Source organism: Lissotriton vulgaris, chromosome 4_1 (assembly GCF_964263255.1).
Source record: "Lissotriton vulgaris chromosome 4_1, aLisVul1.2, whole genome shotgun sequence".
NCBI classification, from domain to species: Eukaryota; Metazoa; Chordata; class Amphibia; order Caudata; family Salamandridae; genus Lissotriton; species Lissotriton vulgaris.
The window spans coordinates 2018772024-2018797669 of NC_141691.1; the positions used below are offsets into that span (position 1 = coordinate 2018772024).

The 25646-nt window shown below is 43.4% G+C and overlaps 1 protein-coding gene across 1 annotated transcript in view; it reads left to right on the forward strand.

Annotated features, from left to right (window-relative positions):
* The window catches only part of LOC147724895 (uncharacterized), a 70170-nt gene extending 45694 nt beyond the window's left edge, over positions 1-24476 (forward strand). The window contains exons 13-18 of the mRNA XM_086966419.1: positions 2864-3027; positions 6517-6647; positions 9364-9503; positions 12187-12308; positions 14341-14486; positions 21722-24476. Coding sequence (XP_086822545.1) covers positions 2864-3027; positions 6517-6647; positions 9364-9503; positions 12187-12308; positions 14341-14486; positions 21722-22580 — 1562 coding nt within the window. The 3' untranslated portion in view covers positions 22581-24476. The remainder of the gene's footprint in view (positions 1-2863; positions 3028-6516; positions 6648-9363; positions 9504-12186; positions 12309-14340; positions 14487-21721) is intronic.
* The last annotated feature ends 1170 nt before the right edge of the window (positions 24477-25646 follow it).

Below are 25646 nucleotides of genomic sequence, written 5' to 3' on the forward strand. Positions count from 1 at the left end.
ACTCCTCTGAGTGCACACTGCTATGCATTGGTGCAGGCATCATCCATCCTGGACATCCTTCCTCGAGTACACACTCCCCTGCATGGGTGCAGCAATCATCTCTCCTAAAGAGCCCTTCCTTCAGATTACACTCCCCGCATGGGTCCAGTCCTCATTCCTGCTACAGAATACTTCTTTGAGTGGACCCTCTCACGCGTGGGGGCAGTCATCATCCCTTCTAAGGAACACTGCTTTGAATTTGCACCCCCATGCATGGGTGTAGTCTTCAATCCCACTACAGAACACTTCTGTGTATGCACTCCCATGCGTGGGTGGAGTCATCATCCGTTCTATGGAAGACATCTTTGAGCATGTACTCCCAGGCATGGGTGGAGTCATCATCCCTTCTATGGAAGACATCTTTGAGCATGCACTCCCAGGCATGGGTGGAGTCATCATCCCTTCTATGGAAGACATCTTTGAGCATGCACTCCCAGGCATGGGTGGAGTCATCATCCCTTCTATGGAAGACATCTTTGAGCATGCACTCCCAGGCATGGGTGGAGTCATCATCCCTTCTATGGAAGACATCTTTGAGCATGCACTCCTATGCATGGGTGCAGTCATCGTCCCTTCTACAGAACGTTTCTTTGAACATGCACTCCTATGCATGGATGAAGTAATCGTCCCTTCTACGGAATGTTTCTTTGAGCATGCACTCCTATGCATGGATGAAGTCATCGTCCCTTCTATGGAATGTTTCTTTGAGCATGCACTCCTATGCATGGATGAAGTCATCGTCCCTTCTATGGAATGTTTCTTTGAGCATGCACTCCTATGCATGGATGAAGTCATCGTCCCTTCTATGGAATGTTTCTTTGAGCATGAACTCCTATGCATGGATGAAGTCATCGTCCCTTCTACGGAATGTTTCTTTGAGCATGCACTCTTATACATGGATGAAGTCATCGTCCCTTCTATGGAATGTTTCTTTGAGCATGCACTCCTATGCATGGATGAAGTCATCGTCCCTTCTACGGAATGTTTCTTTGAGCATGCACTCCTATGCATGGATGAAGTCATCGTCCCTTCTATGGAATGTTTCTTTGAGCATGCACTCCTATGCATGGATGAAGTCATCGTCCCTTCTACGGAATGTTTCTTTGAGCATGCACTCTTATGCATGGATGAAGTCATCGTCCCTTCTATGGAATGTTTCTTTGAGCATGCACTCCTATGCATGGATGAAGTCATCGTCCCTTCTACGGAATGTTTCTTTGAGCATGCACTCCTATGCATGGATGAAGTCATCGTCCCTTCTACGGAATGTTTCTTTGAGCATGCACTCCTATGCATGGATGAAGTCATGGTCCCTTCTACCGAATGTTTCTTTGAGCATGCACTCCTATGCATGGATGAAGTCACGGTCCCTTCTACGGAATGTTTCTTTGAACATGCACTCCTATGCATGGATGAAGTAATCGTCCCTTCTACGGAATGTTTCTTTGAGCATGCACTCCTATGCATGGATGAAGTCATCGTCCCTTCTACGGAATGTTACTTTGAGTTTGCATTCCCAGGCATGGGTGCAGAAATCAACCCTTCTTTAGAACACTTCTTTGAGTATGCACTTCCCCATATGGGTGCAGCCATCATTCCCACCACAGAACACTTCTTTGAGTATGCACTCCCATGCACGGGATTAATAATCACCCCTTCTATGCCCCCCCCCCATTGTGAGTTTGCACTTTTATGCATGGGTGCAATTCCTGCCGTCCTGCAGAACCAATTCTTGAGTGTGTGTGTTCAGCACTCCAGTCTCACGACACAGTTTTCAATTCGCTGCCAAAGCACAATGTAATTTGAAGTATAACTACGATTTAGGGTAATTTATATAGTTTCCTCTTTGAGTTCATCTAGTATTACTAACTTAGGATGTACATTAACTTATTTGGTTTATAAATTTAGTTCACCTTCTTACAATTCCACAGTTGTAGATCCGCCATAGTACAGTACCAGATTTACAGTATTGCGATATCATGTATGTGTATGTATGTATGCATGCATGTGAACATAGCGAGCACAAGCCTAACTGTGCTGCAGTCGAGGGCTGCACAAGCGAGATGGAAGTACAACTTACATACAAGCAGGGGAGTCATTCTTCACACAGCGACTGTGCGGATGGATCAATAGATCTAGTTACTAGCAGGTGATGTGTTCCTTCAAAGACAGATCTTCAGCTCTTTCTAAGCCATGCGTAGAGATGGGATCTGATGGATCACCATTGGAATCCTAAAAATCCTGGGCATGTTGCACTTCCCTTGTCCCCAGCATGTGACGCCATTGTTGCGTTGGCTGCCAGGCATCTGGTTATTGTCTGGCTGGTAGGGTGGTGGCTTGGAGTATTGTATGTGGTGCTTGAATGGGACGTCTTGAAACATGGTGGGTCAGTATGTCCTGTCTAGTCCAATGCTGAGCCCCTTCAATGATGGATAGTTGGTGTCTGGGATGTCCTGAGCCCAATGTTGCTTCTGTTCACGTGCAAAGGAATGACAAATTGAAAATCAAACACTGAGGCATTGTTGAAAACGATGGGATAATATAGAATAGAACCTGGAAAAAGAGTCCAGTGATAACCTCATTTTTTAGTACAATAAATGAAGCTCACAGTATTGGTGTTGTAGGTCAAAGCTTCAGACTGCATTTAAAAACCCACCTGTGAAGAATCTACGTAAAGAAATAATGTGTAGATTCCCTGTCGCGCGATAACCAAACTTCGATCTCCAAGTTACCTACGGCCCCGTGGGTACGTCCACATCTTAAATAACTTTGTTAATAATAGAAATAATTATCCAAATATTAAAAGTTATAACCATTCCTTTAGAGAGACTACAAAGCCCAATGAGGTCCTCCCTCTACATCTTGGATATTCTGCAGGACCTTGAGAACCAGAAGACCATCGCCACATCATTGTGGTTTTACCGGACCAGCTGGGCAGAGGCGCTGGTGCTCGAGAACAAGCTCTCTATCGACATGCAGTATCAGCAGGTGAGCGGGGTTTCTGTGGCACTCTACATGTGCGCAGTTGTGTCTTGTGTACTCATCTTCTCTTCACTATCCCAATCTTTGAAAGGCTTGTGTGAGTAGTTGCACCTACTGGATGTAATGAGGATACTGTGATAGTCCTTTACAGTGCCATGATGCCCATGTGTCTTGGTCTATAATATATTGATATATTCTGCACATACATAAATACATATGAGGCCCATGTGTCTAGGTCTATAACAAATTGATATATATGTACAAAAACAGGGCTTGATTTAGATCTCAGCGGACGGGTTATTCCGTCACAACAGTGATGGACATCCCGTCCGCTGAGATATGAATCCCATTATATCCTATGGGATTTATATTTCAGCCGATGGGATATCGATCATCGTTGTGACAGAGTAATCCATCCGCCAAGATCTAAATTAGACTCATAAATACATATTCTGCCCATGTGTCTAGAGCTCTAATATATTGATATATTCTGCACATACATAAATACATATGATGCCCATGTGTCTAGGTATGTAATAAATGTATATATTCTGTACAGAAGAGAAGAACAATATCCTTTGGACCAGATTGCAAACTCTAATAGTCAACCATTCTGCGCATTACATTCAACCTAGTATATGCTCTCCATTAAATCACATGCACACGTAAGAGGATTATGCCATATCTTGGGAAATATATGGCACAATCCTCTTAAGTGTGCATGTGTGCATGTGATTTAATGGAGAGCATATTCTAGGTTGAATGTATTGCGCAGAATGGTTGACTATTAGAGTTTGCAATCTGGTCCAAAGGATATTGTTCTTCTCTACTGTACAGTTCCCTATTCATTTGGTTTTAAGGGGCTCCTCTTTGTTTTTACTATACTCTGTACATACATAAATACATATGATGCCCATGTGTCTAGGTCTGTAATAAATGTATATATTCTGTACATACATAAATACATATGATGCCCATGTGTCTAGGTCTGTAATAAATGTATATATTCTGTACATACATAAATACATATGATGCCCATGTGTCTAGGTCTGTTATAAATTGATATATTCTGCACATACATAAATACATATAATGCCCATGTGTCTAGGTCTGTAATAAATGTATATATTCTGTACATACATAAATACATATGATGCCCATATGTCTAGGTCTGTAATAAAGGTATATATTCTGCACATACATAAATACATATAATGCCCATGTGTCTAGGTCTGTAATAAATGTATATATTCTGTACATACATAAATACATATGATGCCCATATGTCTAGGTCTGTAATAAAGGTATATATTCTGTACATACATAAATACATATGATGCCCATGTGTCTAGGTCTGTAATAAATGTATATATTCTGTACATACATAAATACATATGATGCCCATGTGTCTAGGTCTGTAATACATGTATATATTCTGTACATACATAAATACATATGATGCCCATGTGTCTAGGTCTGTTATAAATGTATATATTCTGTACATACATAAATACATATGATGCCCATGTGTCTAGGTCTGTTATAAATTGATATATTCTGCACATACATAAATACATATAATGCCCATGTGTCTAGGTCTGTATATACATGTATATATTCTGTACATACATAAATACATATGATGCCCATATGTCTAGGTCTGTAATAATGGAATATATTCTGTACATACATAACTACATATGATGCCCATGTGTCTAGGTCTGTTATAAATTGATATATTCTGCACACATACATACATATGATGCCCATGTGTCTAGGTCTGTAATAAAGTGATATATTCTGCACATACATAAATACATATGATGCCCATGTGTCTAGGTCTGTTATAAAGTGATATATTCTGCACATACATAAATGCATATAGTGCCTGTTAGAAATGGTGTTTCTGGTTGGGTAGGGTGTGCACCTAAGCCAGGCAGAACCCAAAACTCTACTCAGGGCAAGGGAGCTACACCACAGGACAATCCCTGCTCACCCCTTGGTAGTTTGGCGAAGCAGTCAGGCTTATCTCAGAGGCAATGTGCAAAGCATTTGTGCAACACACAGGCATACCACAAAAAGAGACTCCACACAAGGATATATAAGAATATCATGTGTATTATACATAAAACACATAGACCACAATCACATAAATCACGGTGCCACTAGGCACTTGTCATAAAAATGCATATAAAATACACAGTTCATCAATCACTTTGCCAACCAGGCAATTGGCATCATATCACAGGTAGGGCAATAACATAAAGTCACATATACTGCCCATGTCCTAAGCACATATTACGCCTAACATCACAGTTAGAGCAAACAGTAAAAACATCAAAGTTGCACCAGTCATAAAACATTGTAAAGCAACATTGTTGTGCATAGTATGCAGTTCCTGCAAATGATACTGGTTATGATGTCAATGCGAGGTACAAATTACATGCATCCACATATCAGGGCATCACAATGCAGTGGTTGTGAAAGCGTTCCGCAAATCACCAATTCCATTACAGTGGGTTCCAAGTATGTAAACAGTGATAATCTGTCATCTGCTGCATAATCTGCAGATATTAAGGAAAAAATGGGCTTCTAGCTCAGACTGATCAAAATTTACTAAAAATTTGGCAATACGCATTCGCGCACAGTGGAAGGTCCCTTTTAACAGTAGACTAGTCACCTTTCGTTTTTTTTTTACAGAGTTTTATATAGCGCGAACTTGACCCGAATCTGGTATCAGAGCACTTACATAGCACCAGTTACATTACATGAGGACACATTCATTTCTGTGTTTGCTTGTTGAACCGGTACTAATTAGGTCAAATCTTTGCCCAGATAGTATTACCAAGAGCAAAATAATGAAGCAGTACTTTCAAAAAATGTGCCACATTATTCCATTTAATTTGCCTTTTCTTGCCACATAGTTTAGTCCATATTTGGTGCTCCACTGCGGCATGATTCCAGTGGCCCTGATGAAAGTGGCCATGGTATATTAAATCAAACACAAGAGAGGCGGTTTCTTACAGCTCACACCCTGAACTCACGCATTTCAATGTCCTGTCGTGATAAGAAAGAAAAAGGAGGTGGGGTAAAATAAAATATTTGCCTCGAATGACACACTTTGGTCCTGCGGAGAAACCAGGATTGTGGCCAAGTTTTTTGTTTTCATATTGTGCATTTCAGCCACTACGTGGATATCTATTTATCACTCCTGTATTTACATCGAAGGTTAATGTTTGTCTTTAATTCTTGGTGCATGAGGTTAGAGCGTGGGTGGCAGGCACAAGCCACATGAAGGCTCGGCTCGTTTTGGGCTTGAGTATCCAGGAGGACCTCGAGCTGAGCCAGGCATCTGGCTCAAGCCATCAGTGGCTCGCCCACCTCTAGGCAGCATGAACGCTCTAGCATTGTAAGGTGGCCTTTGGCACGATGTGGCACACTGGATGCCATAAAATGGTGTTGTAAATGTGTCCACCTCTTCTGTCCCTCCTGTAGGTGTTGCGGCTTTACGAGACCGGGCAGCTGCTGATGCGCAGAGCGCATGAACCCATCTCCCAGGCAGAGCTGGCATCAAGGCTGGCAGCCCTGAAGCACCGGGCAACCGGGGCCTGCCATCCGCCAAACAGGTACGGTGTGAGTAAGGGTCTGTCTGTCAGGATAGAGGTGTTAAACCAGTCTAAGTCACAGACAGTGACACCAGGAGGGGGAATCAGGCCTCAGCTACTGACAGTAGGAGGGGAAATCAGTCCTCAGCCAATGACAATGACTCCAGGAGGGAGAATCAGTCCTCAGCCACTAACAGTGACTCCAGGAGGGGGAATCAGTCCTCGGCCACTGACAGTGACTCCAGGAGGGGGAATCAGCCCTCAGCCACTGACAGTGACTCCAGGAGGGGGAATCAGCCCTCAGCCACTGACAGTGACTACAGGAGGGGGAATCAGCCCTCAGCCACTGACAGTGACTCCAGGAGGGGAAATCAGTCCTCATCCACAGACAGTGGCTCCAGGAGGGGAAATCAGTCCTCAGCCACTGACAGTGACTCCTAGAGAAGGAATCAGCCCTCAGCCACTGACAGTGACTCCAGGAGGGGGAATCAGCCCTTAGCCACTGACAGTGACTCCAGGAGGGGAAATCAGGTCTCAACCACAGACAGCGGCTCTGTCTGTCAGGATAGAGGTGTTAAACCAGTCTAAGTCACAGACAGTGACACCAGGAGGGGGAATCAGGCCTCAGCTACTGACAGTAGGAGGGGAAATCAGTCCTCAGCCAATGACAGTGACTCCAGGAGGGGGAATCAGTCCTCAGCCACTAACAGTGACTCCAGGAGGGGGAATCAGTCCTCGGCCACTGACAGTGACTCCAGGAGGGGGAATCAGCCCTCAGCCACTGACAGTGACTCCAGGAGGGGGAATCAGCCCTCAGCCACTGACAGTGACTCCAGGAGGGGGAATCAGCCCTCAGCCACTGACAGTGACTCCAGGAGGGGAAATCAGTCCTCATCCACAGACAGTGGCTCCAGGAGGGGAAATCAGTCCTCAGCCACTGACAGTGACTCCTAGAGGGGGAATCAGCCCTTGGCCACTGACAGTGACTCCAGGAGGGGGAATCAGCCCTCAGCCACTGACAGTGACTCCAGGAGGGGAAATCAGGTCTCAACCACAGACAGTGGCTCCAGGAGGGGGAATCACCCCTCAGCCACTGAAAGTGACTCCATGAGGGGAAATCGGTCTTCCTCCACAGACAGTGGCTCCAGGAGGGGGAATCAGCCCTCAGCCACTGACAGTGACTCCAGGAGGGGGAATCAGTCCTCAGTCAATGACAGTGACTCCAGGAAGGGGAATCAGCCCTCATCCACTGACAGTGACTCCAGGAGGGGGAATCAGCCCTCAGCCACTGACAGTGACTCCAGGAGGGGGAATCAGCCCTCAGCCACTGACAGTGACTCCAGGAGGGGAAATCAGTCCTCATCCACAAACAGTGGCTCCAGGAAGGGGAATCAGCCCTCAGCCACTGACAGTGACTCCAGGAGGGGGAATCAGCCATCAGCCACTGACAGTGACTCCAGGAGGGGAAATCAGTCCTCATCCACAGACAGTTGCTCCAGGAGGGGGAATCAGCCCTCAGCCACTGACAGTTACTCCAGGAGGGGGAATCAGCCCTCAGCCACTGACAGTGACTCCAGGAGGGGGAATCAGCCCTCAGCCACTGACAGTGACTCCAGGAGGGGGAATCAGTCCTCAGCCTCTGACAGTGACTCCAGGAGGGAGAATCAGCCCTCAGCCACTGACAGTGACTCCAGGAGGGGAAATCAGTCCTCATCCACAGACAGTGGCTCCAGGAGGGGAAATCAGTCCTCAGCCAATGACAGTGACTCCAGGAGGGGGAATCAGCCCTCAGCCACTGACAGTGACTCCTAGAGGGGGAATCAGCCCTCGGCCACTGACAGTGACTCCAGGAGGGGGAATCAGCTCTCAGCCACTGACAGTGACTCCAGGAGGGGAAATCAGTTCTCAACCACAGACAGTGGCTCCAGGAGGGGGAATCACCCCTCAGCCACTGACAGTGACTCCAGGAGGGGAAATCAGTCTTCCTCCACAGACAGTGGCTCCAGGAGGGGGAATCAGCCCTCAGCCACTGACAGTGACTCCAGGAGGGGGAATCAGTCCTCAGTCAATGACAGTGACTCCAGGAAGGGGAATCAGCCCTCATCCACTGACAGTGACTCCAGGAGGGGGAATCAGCCCTCAGCCACTGACAGTGACTCCAGGAGGGGGAATCAGCCCTCAGCCACTGACAGTGACTCCAGGAGGGGGAATTAGCCCTCAGCCACTGACAGTGACTCCAGGAGGGGAAATCAGTCCTCATCCACAAACAGTGGCTCCAGGAGGGGGAATCAGCCCTCAGCCACTGACAGTGACTCCAGGAGGGGGAATCAGCCCTCAGCCACTGACAGTGACTCCAGGAGGGGGAATCAGCCCTCAGCCACTAACAGTGACACAGAGACAGGGAGCTCATCCTTCACTCACAGGCAGTGACACACAGGACTGCTAACCCTGGCAGCGTCTTTGCCACCCCTAGTCTCAAGGGTCATTAAGGCTGGAAGTGATCAAGGGTTGAGGCCTGTTTACTTTCAGTAGTTTCCTTTCTTGCCCTTTCCACAATGCCTCAGTACAAAACAGGAGGCTGCTGATTGGCCAAGGGTCAGTGGGTCAACCCTGTCATGTCATTGGGGTCAAAGGTTAAAATATATCACTTCCTCTGCCCCTGGTATTTTGATGCCTCAACTCCCACACATGCAGGATGCTTGCAGGATTAATTCTCATCTGTGTTTTCCTTCCAAAGGTGCGAACTGAGGGACTCGATTCCCACAGATATGTGGTCAGCCTACAACGAGGACTATTGGATGAGGAAGGTTCTACTTTACCTCGAACAACTCTTGGAAAAGAGATGCTCGGCCACTCAGGCGAAAACGATGTTCCTAGGTAAGGAGGAGCTTCTTGTGATGCAGTTCCCTTTCGAGAGGATTTGTACAACATCCATTTTAAGGCATTCTCATTCCACAGTCATTTCTCTTTCCTCAATCTTCATCTCACATCCATCTTCTCTCCTCCCATATCCATCCTTCCTCGTCCTTTATCTCCTGCCCGTCATCCATCAATTGTCATCCATCATCAATTATTCCTCGTCCATCTATCTCACTTAATGGCAGAAAGACAGAAGTTATGATTATGGGAAACAACCCCTCAAAATGGTCAGAAATTGATTGGCCAGAGCAGGTAGGTGATCGTCTTAAACAAACACAGGCCTTAAAGAAGCTGGGATTGTGGATTGATGAGAGACTTAATATGGAAACCCAGGCCCGCAAACTTTCGGATGTACATTGTTACAACGCATGCTTTTACCACGCATGCTTTTACAACGCAGGTTTTTCAACGTAAGTCGTTACAACGACTTGCGTTGGGGGGTGCTGGATAGTGAATAGTTTAATTTACTATTCCAACTCCAGTCCCCGTGGATAGTAGGGAAGGTGTTGGATAGTAAATTAAACTATTACCTATCCTAGAGCGCCCCCCAGCGCAATTCGTTGTAATGATTTGCGTTGAAAAACATGCGTTGTAAAGGCACTGCGTGGTAAAAGTTGCGTCGTAAAGGATGTTTCCCCAAACTTTCAGGTGGTTGCTTTGGCATCCTTAGATCTTTGAAGAAATGTCTGCAATAGCTTCCACCTCCTACGGAGAGAGTGGTGGTCCAGACTCTTGTCTGTTTTAGGCTAGATTATGGTAACACCATATACATTTGGAAGTCCTAAGTATGTCATTAAAAGATTACAGGTAGTCCAGAATGCTGTGGCTAGAATTTTATGCAAACTACCCAAATATCAGTCTGCGGGCCCGGCGTTGGCAGCCGTATATTGGCTGCCCGTACAAAAAAGGATTCCATTCAAAGCCCTGTGTATATCCCACAAGATAATTCATGGCAGCAGCCCTCCAATTATCTCGAAATGGATCTTGTCTTATGTTCTCACACAAACAGTTAGTTCACTTTCTCAAGGACTTTTGAAAGTCCCTGGGATCAGAAGAGCAAGATACGGGGCTGTTCTTTTCTTGTTGTGTACCTAAACTGTGGAATGGCCTCCCTGTATCCCTGAAATGTGAACAGTCAGAAGTAAAGTTCAGAAAAGTATTGAAACTATATCTGTTCTAGAAAGGCTGCTTGTGCTGTCTTCGTCCGAGTTGGTGGGTTAGCACTGGGAAGCCTTGGCAGGGTAGGCATGCACTCTACAACAGCCATGTAGCATGGAATAGATTATCAATAGGTAAGCGTCTTCTATTTTCCCTCATCCATCATTAGTCTACCCTCGACCATCGTTCCTCAATCCTCATCCATCATTCTTCATCGCTCATTCCTCTTCCAACAATTCTTATCCCTCAACCACCTTTCCCCAGTCCTCATCCTTCATTCCTCTTCCATCAATTCATATCCCTCAACCACCTTTCCTCAGTCCTCATCCTTCATTCCTCTTCCATCAATGCTTATCCCTCAACCACCTTTCCTCAGTCCTCATCCATCTCACTTCATCCATCATACCTCGTGCATTATTCCTTATCCCTCGACCACCCATTTTGCCTCAGTCCTCATTGTTAACCCATCACCCTACATGCTTCCTTGCCCATCGTTAATTCTGGATTCGTAATGACTGTGCATCCCTTGACCCCCTGCCCCCCCAACCCCCCATGCCTCATCCTCATCCCTCCTGCTCACCTCAACAGGGACGGGTGCAGTGGGCACAGAGCCGGATGCCATAGACTAGGCAAGAGCTGGATTAAGATCATTCCCAACTGACGTCTGTTCCACTGACCTTCCAGAGGTGCGCATGCCTGCTCGGAAGCCTGGTCATTTCCCTATGGGTCCGTGAACCAGACACACCATGTGCTTGTCCCAAGATAATCAAATTTATGGGTAATTAAGTCAGGACATTAAAAAACATTGGCCCAAAAAATATTGGTAATGGTCCAGGCAAATATTATTGGTGGAGGGAAAATGGGTTTCTTAAAATAAAATAAGTGTGTGGTTGAAGGAAGATGGGGCGGGTGGCACACCCCATAAAAAGAAATGGGAAGGGTAAAAATAAGTAGTGCGGGATTTTGTTAAAATTGCACAGGGTAAAAGGTTGTATTAAGGGTAAGATACCAGATTCTCTTCCCTCATAATAATAATTTGAAACAAGTTTAGGGCATATTTACAAGGGCTTTATCTCTGTTTTTTGGCTTAAAAAGCCAAAAAAAGAGGAGATTAAAATATCGCCCTATTTATAAGAGGGTGCTAACATGTATAATCGCATGCTAGCACCCTTTTTCCCAACACCTCCCTTTGCATCTCTAATGAGATGCAAAGTGGACGTCACTGGGCGTTCGCCGGATGGACTACCTTGCAAATATCGCTGATATCGTCCTACTCTAAACCAGGCCATAGCTTTGTCTTTCTGAAGCGAGTTTAGGGGGAAAGTTGCTTTGTAAATTAGGGAAACAAACAGAAACCTTTCATTCTGCTCCAAATGATGCACAACTGGTCCTCATAAGGTTACGACCAGTCACACAACTTCTTAAGCACGGTGGTTGCTGTGATCCAGATCTTATAAGGTTATGTATTTTTTCACCCCTGCAGACATCGCCAGCTCCTTCCCGCTGTTTGGAACAACCCTGCTGCTGCTGGCCAATACTCAACCTCTAGGAGCCCGCATGCAACCAAGCGAGGCCAAGACCTGCACAACAGGCATGAATGGGAAGGTATGGCTCATATACAATTCATAACTGGAGTTGTTTTAGAAGCGTTCCTGTACTTCCCTCCTGTAGACCTGTTGAGATTCAGTTTTTGACTTTGGTTAGATAAGGTTACCATAGAATACCATGTCTATACTCACCCTTCTCCCATGGCTTTTGGTGTCAAATGTGCTCTGTGGATGCAGAGCACTGGAGACAAATGTCCTTGGCATTAGGGTACAGAATGGATCCAGGGCAAGACAGTGCTCAGCTAAAACTGGATACAGAACACAAGGTAAATGTTCTTAATGTGGTCCATAAAATGGTGTATTGGATGTTCTAGAATGAGGCTGCAATGGTAAATAGAGGTCTCAGCTGGGCTTTAAGGTTGTTGCTAGACCAGGCAGACTATGGTGGCCACTTGGAAGACTAAAAGGTGAATACTATGCACATTACCTCAGATTGAGGCATTTCTTTAAGTTTAGGAATATTGCAGTCTTTATCCCAGCTATTAGATCATCTAAACTGCGATGTAATGTGTTCTTGTTGGGTTTCCACACAGAAGAGATTAAATTAGTACTCAAGTCAGTAACTTAAGGTCAATGCTTAAACAAGGTATTCACAGGAAAGAACCCTGGAAAAGTATATTTTGAGATAATGAAATAAAAGAAAGTATCTTGCCGCGTGTAGCATAGTGGTAAAGTTGAGGTTCTTTGGGACTTCTCGTGGTTGGAGTTCTGCTGAGATAGGAGGACTGAAGGTGATTCGTATTTTGACATGACTCCAGTTTAGTGCTCTCATGATCAGGGATATGACGTCCAACTGTGCCTTTCTGTTACTTTTGCTTAGTGCTGTAGACCTCCTGGAACGCGGAGATTTGATGTGTTGTCAGTGTGAGTGGTTTGATGTAGCTATATGGAGATGCTGGTTGTTTCTGATAATCCATGGTTGACCCTCAGGAGATGAGACGATGAAAGCGAGTATGTTACAAAGCTATTATTGGGGTTGTGCTGGTCACCAGACACTTAGAGCCTTTTTCCTGTTAAGGTTGATGCAAAGCTTTTGTACCTGCAGTTGGTAATATTCCCCACAGTTGAAGGAGCAACAAGGAGATATATTTGATGAGGGTCTGAGCTTGATTAAAGCTCTAATTCTTCAATGCATAGTATCACCAAGGACAATGTTGACACCAGCTCAGCCATCCGCTTATGAGTCCCAGGAACCACTTGTGGGGTAACTCCAAGCACAACATTCCACATGCATCCATTGCATCATACTTTCAAGGCAGTGACATCACTATGTCAGACACAGAGAAAGGACTAAAGCATACAAGATGAGTCTCTGTCCAGCTATGAGAGGTGGAGGCTGAATGAATGGAAGGTTGATGGCATGTCTGCCATTAAGGAATAACAGGTGAAAGTAGCATATATTGGGATCCATGAGATTTACTTTTACCTATGGATAGATCAAAGGCAGATCTCTTAGGCCTGAAATATATTTTGTTTGCTGGTGATGTACAGATGGGGGGGGGGGGTGGAGTGTTGCCTGCGTAAGAGTGAGAAATTAGGTCAACAATGGTCTTCACAGGGGAATGGCAGTAGATGTTGGGGGTCCCTGGTGCCATTAAGGGGGGGGGGCTATTCAAAGTATGTGAGACTGGATGGAATCTAGAAAGAAAGAACCCATCTGAGTCATTGAGGCTGGATATGGAGCCTACAATTTAAGTGAGGACAGTCCCATATCACTGAGCATGGCCCAATCAACCAATAGGGACAATTTTCAAACTTTGTTCGTTTGAAGAGCTTTGCTGCAACAAAAAAAATTTATTCAGCAGCAAAAAGTACATTTAGAGGGATTGTGTCAGGTACGACGTACTTTTTTACCTACTTCTGCAAGTTTTGTAAGGTATGCAAACTTGGTGTATTGTTAGAAAAACTTTCCTGAATTTGGTGATCTCTAACTTTGCACTTGTTATAATGAATACATTTTGGAAAACTGTATTAAATATATTTACTATGCTTGCCTTATATTTGACTACAATATTTCTGTCTTTCAACAGGCGAATTGGGCTTGTTTACCAGAAGCGGTGTTGATCCACATTTACTCCCTACTCCCACTGCCTGATAAACACTCCATGTCCCTCAGCTGCAAAGCCTGGTCTCAGGTGTTCCGTTCTCCTGCAATGTGGCGGAAAGTACTAGTTAGGTAAGTCTCAATCTGTGGCTCTGCGACTGGAAACAGCTGCATTCAGAACTCCTGGTGGAAAGTCTAGTTGACCAGTTACCAATGGTCTACCCTGGATCCAGGTGATGGCATGTGGGGGGTTTGAACATAAATTGAAATCCTGGGCATACAGTTTAGTTGTATCTTTAAATGGTGTTGGGATTAAATGGTGATTTATTTAACCATTGTATCTGACCTTGTGTTTTTTTCTGGTGACTATGAATAATCGATTGTCCAAAACCCAATGTGCCACAAATGCATCCATTTGTACTTTATTTAATGCGAATTACCTGTGACAGAGTTGCCACTTGTGTGAAAGACAACTTCTTTTTAATATATGAAGAATTAAAAACAAGGAATGTATTTCAATAATGATTTGTTAATAAATAACAAGCTTAGGGACAATTTGTACATCCTGAGATGTTCTACTTGAAGCTGAAGCAGATCCTCCTGGGACCCTCATCCTACTGATCGGACTCAAAAATGACCTCCCAGTCTCCTATCCAGCTTCGCTCTTGACACTAGTAGTAATCAATCCTGATTGGCTGTGTCATGATCACATGACAACTCACATAGTATCTCCAACCTCCCTTGTTAGCTTTGTTCACTAGACTTCCCAGCCATTCTGTCACAACATGGGTTTAAGTACTTAAAGGTGACTTCGCTTTGCGACTTGTGTTTGGGGCTAATTCTGCCAAGGTGGCCCGAGTCAGAAAGCACACACCAGACATACCCAGTGAGGCAGCACATAGGTGCAGATTTACTAGTCCACTCATGCGGCACTACATGACGCAAGGTGCTGCACACAGGTCCATCGGCCAACTTTCTGCCCCAAAATACGTTTTGTGCTAAAACTTTAATGTGAGTGCAGTGCCAAATGGCATTGTGTTGCGGAGCTCCGCCCCCATTATCTGTCCTACGAGAGTCAGGGGACATGAACAGTGCAAATAACCCTAGTTTTTTTACTCAAAGCCAACTCTATGACCTAGCTTTGTGTTTAATCATAGCGCCAAATAAAACATGGCATGGCAAAGGTACAACTACGAGAAAGTCGAATATTGCAAGATATCCTTATGCATAAGATATGTACTTACTGCAAAATTACCAATTTTATGCAGCTTAACCCTGCTGACTTGTCATCGGGTCGAAAGTTGTACTGGACAATGTACCTCAATACAAATCTAACAGAAAATTGTGGTGGGTAAAAATTGTGCTGTAGCACAAAACCCAGCATCATACTAAAATGACTTAGCACTTGTGTGGACAATTACATAATTGGCACTTGACTTTTTTTGTCCTTATATCAAGTTGAATAAGTAAGCACTCTCCTGATCAGTCTGTCCCTTGAACTTATAGCAGAGCCCATTTTCTGTTAATGTGTGAGCCAGGTATCACCCAACTCCATGCGTCAAAAAGAACTGTCCAAAAGGTACAATCGTTGGACATCCTGACCTTCCATCAATTTCCAAGAGATTCTAAAATGACCCAGATTCTGCATTACTCAAATTCAGTTGAACCTTAACATCTACTTCCCGAAAATTCCTCACCAAATTCCACCATTCCTGCCAAGTTGGGGGTGTGGGTTGGCACCACTTTCACCCATCTTTTGTGAAGGAGGGAGGGATGGCACTTGACTCTTAGTAAATATGGCATCTTACAAAGTTTATTAAACAAAGGAGCAGGCATTTCCTACTGCGCACCCCTAGACCCAACAACAGGGACCACTTAGATGCTGTATTCCTCACCGATCCATGGTTCACCTATTCTTGCAGACCACTGGTTGATCAACTGTTCCCCAATGGTTAGACATCTGGGCAGGGCCACGGACATGAACCGTCCATAACCCAGCGGCCTCTCCCATCACTTGTAGATATTACACCTTTATTTGGCCTTATACGGCAATTCACTGCCTCTGGCTTGGTTTGTGCTATGCAAATACCACATACATACACACACACTTAAGGGGTAATTTGCAGTGTGTATTATTCCCAATATATATGCAATCAAATCCCGATGGAAAAAGTAGGATGAACAAATGATTCCTCACATGAATAAAGTTGAAACGCTGAAATTGTATTAGCTTTTTTTTCTTTTTTACTTTTTAATCATTCTTATATTCGCGCTTCATAAGGAGATCCATTTTCCCAGTTCCAAATATATCATGTGGGAAGAATTGGTCCTCCAGAATACAAACACTTTAAATACATGAATTATATAGAATACAGCCACACAGGAATCGATATTCCCGAATATAGGCACTGCAAACAAATTAATTCTATCACTATTATAGGTCATTTGAGGAGTCATACATAGTGAGGAATCATTGGTATCATCATACTTTCTTCTTTTGAGATTTGATTGCATAAATATTGGAAATAACACTACAAAATACTACCTACCTCCAAATGAGAGATCTTAGGTCCCACCCTCAGCGAGTGTAAATATTCCTTCAATACAGATCTTATGATACAATAGGGGCAGGTCCAGAGTTGTTTAGGTCTTCATCATTTAACAGACATACACTCTTATTCAACAACAACGCTCATTTATTATTTATATTCTTTTATTTGATCAATTGATTTAAAATAAAATAAATGTATAACAGACTTTGGGTATTAATTAAAATGAGGATTTCTAATTTATAATAATGTAATGTTCAATTCAATATAATTTCCTCTGATCAAAATAAATTCCGGGTGAAGATTAGACATACAATTAAGTCAAGGTTACCCATCTACTTTAGTACAGTATAAAGAGTAGTGTTAGGGTAAATATTAGGATCTATGTAGAGTTGATGTAGTTGGTCCGAAGCTGTCTTGAAAGTATACTTTGTGGACCTTCCCCCAACGTGGTGGGAGATCAAAGTAGTGGATCTTGCAGCAGTTGCTTACTAACCAGAGCATTGAGGCGCCTTTTCAGGTCCCCGGGAATTGCACAAGGTGTTCTCTAGTGGAGGTCCACTCTGCTCCATCTTTACATGAAAGAGTGCGGGCTCTCGCCAGAGTAGACTCCGGGTTCAGGAAATTCGCCCGACAGAGCAGAACTCTACGAGTGGACAGTCCGGTTGGTCTTGGGTGGATCTGCACCTCAGGGTGCACATCCTACAGACATTGCACCATTATGTTCCTGATGCTGCGTCCCAAGACCCCAGTTAACGTTTACTTAGTTCAAAAAGGAGATAGGCCATTCTTCCCCTCTTCTAAACGGGACTATTACCTAGCAAAAATAATAATCTCAAATAGAGGCTATGCGTCATAAAAAATAGATTTATTTAGTAAATAAACTCAAAAAACAAAAACAAATTGATAGTTTATTAAAACTGTGCAACCTGTAGGGTAATCCATCATGGTAATATCACCATTCAGTGTTTGCAAAGACGGAATTGTAGGCAACTTCCTAATTAGTCACTTAGATTTCTGTAAATTTCTATCCTTCATCCATACCTTCTCAAAATAATATAGGAATAACACCAACCAGGCTTCATCCTTTACCAGACCAAAGGCAAATACCCATGCTCGGTGAGGCCTGGAGACTCCTCCAGTCTCTTGAAAAGTCCCTCAAGTCCTGGGACCCTATCCCATGGCGGCACCACCACTAAACGTTGCGCCCTCCATTGCTCTCCTGCTTCCGTCTACCAGGGGCAGCTTCTAGACGTCTCATTGCACCCATCCAGGTGATATCCTTATAACAGAAGCCTCTCCAAAATAAAAAAATATGGGGATAGTCTCAACCTTTCAATGTCTTGTGCACCCTCATCAGCAATTGATGGTTTATTCCTTGACGTATGTGTGTCTGGTCTGTGCCCACACTACTTACCAGTGGTTTTATCAGCAGATGTATGTAGGTTTGCTATTGTTAATGGTGACCAGTCTCTTTATATCAGAGAAAAAGTATAGCGCCTGGAAATCCTCACTGGTGATTAGCCACGCTCTACAAATTCACATAATATAAACACATGGATATTTGTAATTAGTATTCATATAAATGGGATAAAGAAATTTGAAACAGACAAATTGATATATAGGAACATCTGGACAGAGACAGTCAAAAATAGTTGGATTAAGATAGCCAAAAATACAGTGAAGGAGTGACAGTCAGGTGGACTGACAGGGTTGAACATGGACTCTCACACATGGAATCTGGAGGTATACAGAGAGGGACAGTAATAGTGACCGCCAGAGACAAAACTGTAGTAGCTGCAATAAATGCCTAAATTCCTATATATGCATCCATCTGTCTTGCTCTGGCTAAATACAAAGACCCCATGTCCAAGCTGTCAAGAACACTACAGTCAGACACGTTTATGAAGGCTACAGTGAATTCATGTCAACACATGTGAAGCTTTTAGTAGCTTTTTGGTACAAAGGAAAGGAGATTCAAGCCTCAGTCGGTTGGTGACCCAATGGAGATGGCATCAAGTGATGTCGGACTCAATTTGGATGCTGCAAATCTAGAAATTTGAATTTATAAATCTTATCAATTCAGGACATACTAGGAATTCTGCAGGAGACGCTCTTCCGGCACTGGCTGTAGAAATACCCATCACGTATGTGCTACAGGCTTCACTCAATAAGAGCATTTGTCCCTTATGCCAAAGTATAGATAGATGACCAAACAGGCCAGCTCAAGTAATCCAGCTAATTTAGATACCTCAATGCTGAGCAATAATGTGGCATTTGAATATCTTGCATCCCTCTTTAAAATTCAGGAGATGGTGGCTGTATCCAAATTGCAGCATTTCCTGGGTACAGAGAGGTCCTATACCAGGCTGGTATCAGGCCATGGAATGGAACGTAGACTACACTGGTGCCAGCTATTTATTTATTTACTTGCAAACTTATATCACACAAACAAAAAACAAAAGGGTACATGAGCACTTTAAATGAGAGCAGTTACTATTCCATATAAGCAGTTTACAAGAGAGCAGTTGCGTATATTTGGTATATAAAACCAATAGTTACACCAGGAAAAAGAAATCTCACACATGAACAAGATTCCATAGAACGGTATAATCTGTCCAAAGTAGATATATGAAACCAAACAAGACAAATGGGCTGCTATTATATCTTTCAATTTGGGCACCGAGATTATACATAGATTAGGTACAAGGTTGCAGAAAGTTAGTGTTCTAGATGTTATCAGAGGGATCAAGGCATCGCATGGCATGATGGGCGTTGTTCCAACCCAGGTGGAAGAAGGGACACAGTCCCTGTTTATCATGCAGGGCTTGTCTGTAGTGTTCAACCCTGTGCCACCCTCTCCCATTTTATCATCTATTCCTTCTGTTGCAGGAACGACACCCAAATGGTTTAGGTGCTCTTGACCTTGAAAAGGTGCAGCTCGGGAAATGTGGGCAATTTCCTTCATCCCCTTTTGGGTGAATCATTTGGTTCACCAGGGAGAGCCCCCATTAGCTCACCTATTTAATGTTTATCTCATACCCAAATGGACCACCTCCCATCACAGGACATGCATGGGTCAAGAAGTTTTTAATTGTCACTGGTTGGATAACTGTAGTGTACTGTAGTAGTGCGCTCATTGCTATGTTAGTATAGGCTTATTAGAAGTTTAAACGCTATTTTACCTTTTTGCTGCTTTTGCACACAACACTACTTGTAACTGTTGTTGTAAGTTAGGCTGCGTGAAATTCTTCACATGATAATGACTTGTTTTCAACATCCCTAGACTTACATATCGACCTTAGTCTGTACAGGGAGTACCAAAGCCTCCAAGGTTATCATAATGTTAGGTGTTGTTTGGGCTGATTGGCTCATGCTCTAGACATAACTTGCATGCAGCTGCAGCTAGCTGAAATTCCGGCTCCTTTAATATTGCACTGCATGCAGGATTCAGAGAGAGAGAGAAAACTTTTTGAAGATCCTGATGTGATTCATCTCTACTGATCTTGAAGGTATGGGGTTCCCCATTCACGCCTAAGAGACCTTCTAATATTATATAAAACATAGCTCCTAGCTAGGGAGGTTTGCGTACAAGGCACTATAGGACCTGTTTCCACGATCATTATAGTAGGATTTCTCCCTTTGAGTTTTATGGAATTGTAACAATGCTGATTGTATTATTTTTAATTATATGCCTGCTTAGGTTAGCAAAAATACTGCATGTTAGAGCATGTTGTTAAAATAAACATTTTAAACTTTGTGTCTCTTTTTACCCATGTTGTGGACTGGTATGAGAATATAACGATTGGGTGTTCTTGATTCCCACCATTCCTGAGTGTATCCTAAATTGCATGTTCTGGGCTGTCTAATCATTGGTACCTTTGCTATAGGACGAAGAGCTAATGAGACACTGATGCTAGTCGGTTAGGGGTTTCTAGGTACCGAGGTGAGTTTTTTGTCCACCACAATTCACTGAGGTCCTGGGTCTCTATGCACAGTTCTGTGTATAAGCATAATCCCTGCAACAGTACCCAACACTAAATGGCCAACAACTGAGGTGGCCCCATGGAACCTTAGCATGTCCTTCACTTGCCTTCAGTGAGACACCAACGCACTCACCTGTTTGGTTGCCTAAAGATGTTTACAGACAAGGTCCAAAATGCAGAGTTCTATTGGGATGTGAATCCATGATAGATTCTCAGATGAAGGTGGGGTCAAGAGTGATTGCTTCAAAATCCATCAACACACGCACATAGTTTCATTCTTACGGAAAAACCATCATCAGCTTGATTATGTTAATCCCCTGTATCTCAGCCTCCCTCAGTATCATCTTCAGCGGACATCTGTGCTGCATAATCAGGGATCTAGTCTTTGGCACATGCTCCCACCTGCCATCTGCTCAGGAGTAAATACCACTTGTTCTTCAACTAGAAACAAACTCTTAGCATTCCCACCTATTATGTGGTTTTGCTTTTCAGCAAAGTAACACAGTGTGGGAAATTGGTTTGCAATATTGAGAATCCAAACTCTCATTTGTTAGACACTTAAAGAAAGCTAGGCAGACAGTCACAGGGACAGAAAGACCTAGGGAGAAATACAGTGATAAATAGAAATATAAACAATGTACAGATACTGCACATAAACTCGGAATTGGATCTATTAATTGGCAACAAACCAAGCAAGCACCGAAGTTAAAAAGTTACAGGAATGTACAACTAGAAGAATCTGTTTTGTAGTTTGCATTAGGTTATTCATTTAAAAATAGTTCGCTTCAGTAGAGTGAGGTTCTAACAGTTTGCATTGTGTTCCTTGTTATAGGGTTGAAGGTGGATCTACCCGCCCCTGGATCATGATGCTTTCACATTATGGGCATTTCGTCGAGTCCGTGAGAATCCTGCTCAGTGGCGAGAAGGGGATGCAGGTGGCGTCCATCATTGAGCACCTGGCTCATTTAAGGCGTTCTAAGCTTCGGAGTCTGGCTCTGGTTGGAGAAGACGACCCTGGTTCCTACTTAGAAGTATTTCAGGAGAGTCTACAAATCTTGTTTGAGGTCAGTCCTGCCACCTCTGTTGGGTTCACCGAGGTGGATTTCAGGCAACTGTCCGGGAGGCTGGAAGACAAAGTGCTCATTTCATTGGCGATGAACAACCCCAGTTTGGAAAAACTGCAAATAGCCAACAAACAGCCATCTATCCACCTGCACCCTAGGTCTCTCCACAAGATCCTAAACTCATGTAGGAGACTTTCCCACCTTTCGGTGTGGAGCTCCTCCCTGTCTGAGGACGTTGTTCGAGCCTTCCTGCAGGAGCGTAGGGCACCCCTCCAACTTCTGGAAATTCACTATGGGGGGTCAACTACAGGGTTCATCTCCAACCATCTCTGGAATAAGCTGCAAGAGAAGTTCCCAAATCTGGTGGTGCGACTCTGCTTCACCGTGGACGTGGATGGCAATAGCATACTGGATATCCTGCAATCGGATGCCCCTGTTGTTTCATTGGACATATGTTCAAGTTCTGGGCTGGACCTGGTCTTCAGTCATGTGGCTCAGTACTACCATCGCACTATAAAAAGTGTAAATATTCATGGCTTGGAGACCCCTGAAACTGCCAGGGCCGCCTTGATACTCCAGAAGAGCTGTGGTCAGCTGCGACAAATCACATACCACACTACCACATGAGTCGTCTCTCAAATCAACAGCTGCTGATACAATTCCCTCGTTGAATGGGCGCGTCACTGTCTCATACAGTATTGACCACTGCGCAGACATGAAATTGTTGCTCACTGGTGTATATTTAATTACCAGCGGCAAGGGTGATCATAACTTCGTAAAGCAAAGATTGTGAGGTTCAACAGTTCATCACCATCATCATGACATTAATAACACATCCACTAATCAGAGGTCTCTGGGCGTGGGTCACCGTGTAATCTGGAAAAAGAAGGACTGAAGGGATTATTTAAAGTTAAATGAAGCAATATTCCGAACTGGAGTAACCATGTGCTTTACAAACTGCTAAAGAATAATAATATATGTCCGCCATCTTTCGGGCTGACTTTCAGAAAAGGTGACCCTGCACTGAAAAAGCTCTGCTACCTTTGCTTGTAAGTTTTATCCGAGGCAAGATCAGCAGCCTGTGAGACAGACGTCTAAGTCTAAATTCTAGGGCCTTCTTTGAATCCTGATGGTTGGGTTTAGAGCTGATGAAAAAGATCACTGTAGAGTGACTTCTTACCCAAGCTCAGCGAGCGGACACAGCCGCAAGTGCCCCTAACCACTGCTGTAGAAAATTAGTTTACTCAAGTAGACATGGTGCCACTGAAGAAATGTTTGCATTTATGACAAAAGCTGGGGTGTCCTTCGCGGGACTTGAGGTTTGAGACAATTTCTTAATCTTACTAAACACAGAAGAAGCCAGTTAATTTGACTGAATCTCAGTGAGCCCCCATTGGGGTCAGATATGTTCTACATTATGCTGCTACATTATATTTTGTATTGTCTGATTTTGAAGCCTAAGTGTTAGGTTCTGTCCTGGTATGTCTTTGCAGTACAGAAGCAAATTTCTCTTCAAATGACCCTCATCAAAACTAAGAATTATAGACCATAATTTTATGTTTGTATTCTGGCTTTTGATGTGTGTACATGGTATGATTTGGGACCAAGGGAAGAGATTTGGACATTGTATCCTATTACTTTTGCATCTTAAATGTAAGCCTGCCATAAGCATTACCCCTTGTCCAATTTATTTCACTGCATCAATCAATTAACAATATATAATCCCTAATATGGATGTAAGGTACGATTACATATTCACCAGATTACTATAAATGGCAGATTAACATTTCTGAGGAGAAAATATCTAAAATCATTAATCCAGGTAGAAATTCCAGTCCAACAGTGACAAACTCGAGTTTGCAGTTGTTGGTTTTCAGTTAAAATTTGATTCCAAAATAATCTTGGGTCTGGTTCTTGGTGTCAATTGCTTCCAGTTGAAGTTGTTTTTTAATTGTTGTTCTGTTGACCACATGCGGTCCAGTGTCTAAGTACCTTTACCCATCAACTGGATCCAGTAGAAACCACTTGAACATGCTGGACCTTTTTTAAATGGGTCTTTGATTTAAATTCAAACTAAAGAAAAGTTGTATTTTACCAACGTGTACAAAATAAAATAAAAGACTTAAGTGATTGATTTACGGAGAGAGATAGAATGGGATACTAACAAGCACAGAAATGAGTGATGCATTTTTTTGGCTTTTACGCGTGTACACAAAAAATATCAAATAGTGTCCACAGGATATCCAACTATTGGTGCAAAACAAAGTCCAACACATCTCCGAGTTGATCCTAATGAGAGGACCCTTGGTCTGGCCTCCACATGGAAGACCAGGAGAGGCGACCTATAAGAGACGTCATCCTTAGGGTGAATCATCCTTGTTCTCTCTTTCAAGATTTAATTTCTCTTCCATGAGAAACCACACTAGCACATTCTTTAAGATAGTAATTGCATATTGCAAGTGAATTTGTTGGAACAGTTTACTTAAATGTTCAATAAATATTTGTATTTTAATACATATATAACATTTTGTGTCTGCGATGGTCATTTCAATATGGTAAAGTGGATATTATGGTCATCAAGTCCTAAGGTTTTGTCGCTTAACCCTAGAAGCGATCGCTGATCGGAAGGTAAATGAATGTGTCTGAATAACATATTTTGGGCAAGTGCACTAACAAACACACATTTATTACTACAGTCCTACGGCCAATTCTGTGTTATTGGCACAGTCCTCCATAACTGCCATGGGAAACAAATCTTGCTAGCTCATAGAATGCATTTTACAACGTGTTTGCAGAGGAAAACACCTATACTAATAGCTGTAAATATTGTCGAGTGCCATTTTCTCTCAATGCATGGATTTAACACATTGTATCTGGCTACAGATACTTTTGTTCATAACTACTGAACATGTCAAAATAGCACAGTATAAACCAAACATGCATATGCTGAACATAACATGTTATTTATCAAGATTGTTGAGGAAGCAGAGGAGCATCATCTTGGGAGTCAGGGCCCAACTCCACACTTAAAAATGGTCCTTAATTGCACATTACACGCTGTACATCTGTGTGCGTGTATATAGTTATATATATATGGAGGAAGATAGTACTTCACTAGCAAGATCATCAGTACTAGTTGGACTGCCTCTGCTGCTAAAAGTGGGTCCACAACTACTACTGACATTATTATGAGCATTAATGGAATGCACCCTGTCGATTGTGCCTGGCTAATGGATGAGCATACGTTGCACTGCTGACTTGCTGTGCTCCGGGATATGCAATGGAGTATTATGATCCCATTTTAGTGTCCAATGTCAGGCTGAAAGAGCATCACAATTTAACCTTGCCAATAACAGAGGAAATTAAAGAAGGGTGTAACGCAATATAATCAATGATACTAAATGTATTTGCGGTGAAATTATCATTGTAGAAGTACAAGATATTATACATCCTCTGCTTGTTAACAACAAAGCTTGAATATTGTATCAGGTCAGGAGAAGCGGGTAACCTGGCAATCCAACGAAATTGCCACCCAAATAAGAGGGGTCCCCTTTGTGTCTTTCAGAGATAGATGGAGAAGCAGGAACCATGAAAGAGGCAGATCCATCTAGAGGGGGCTCCTTCATAACCCAGGTTTCTTTCAATAAAAGGATATCAAAGACCCTGATTGCAGTGAGCCAGTTGTTATTACTT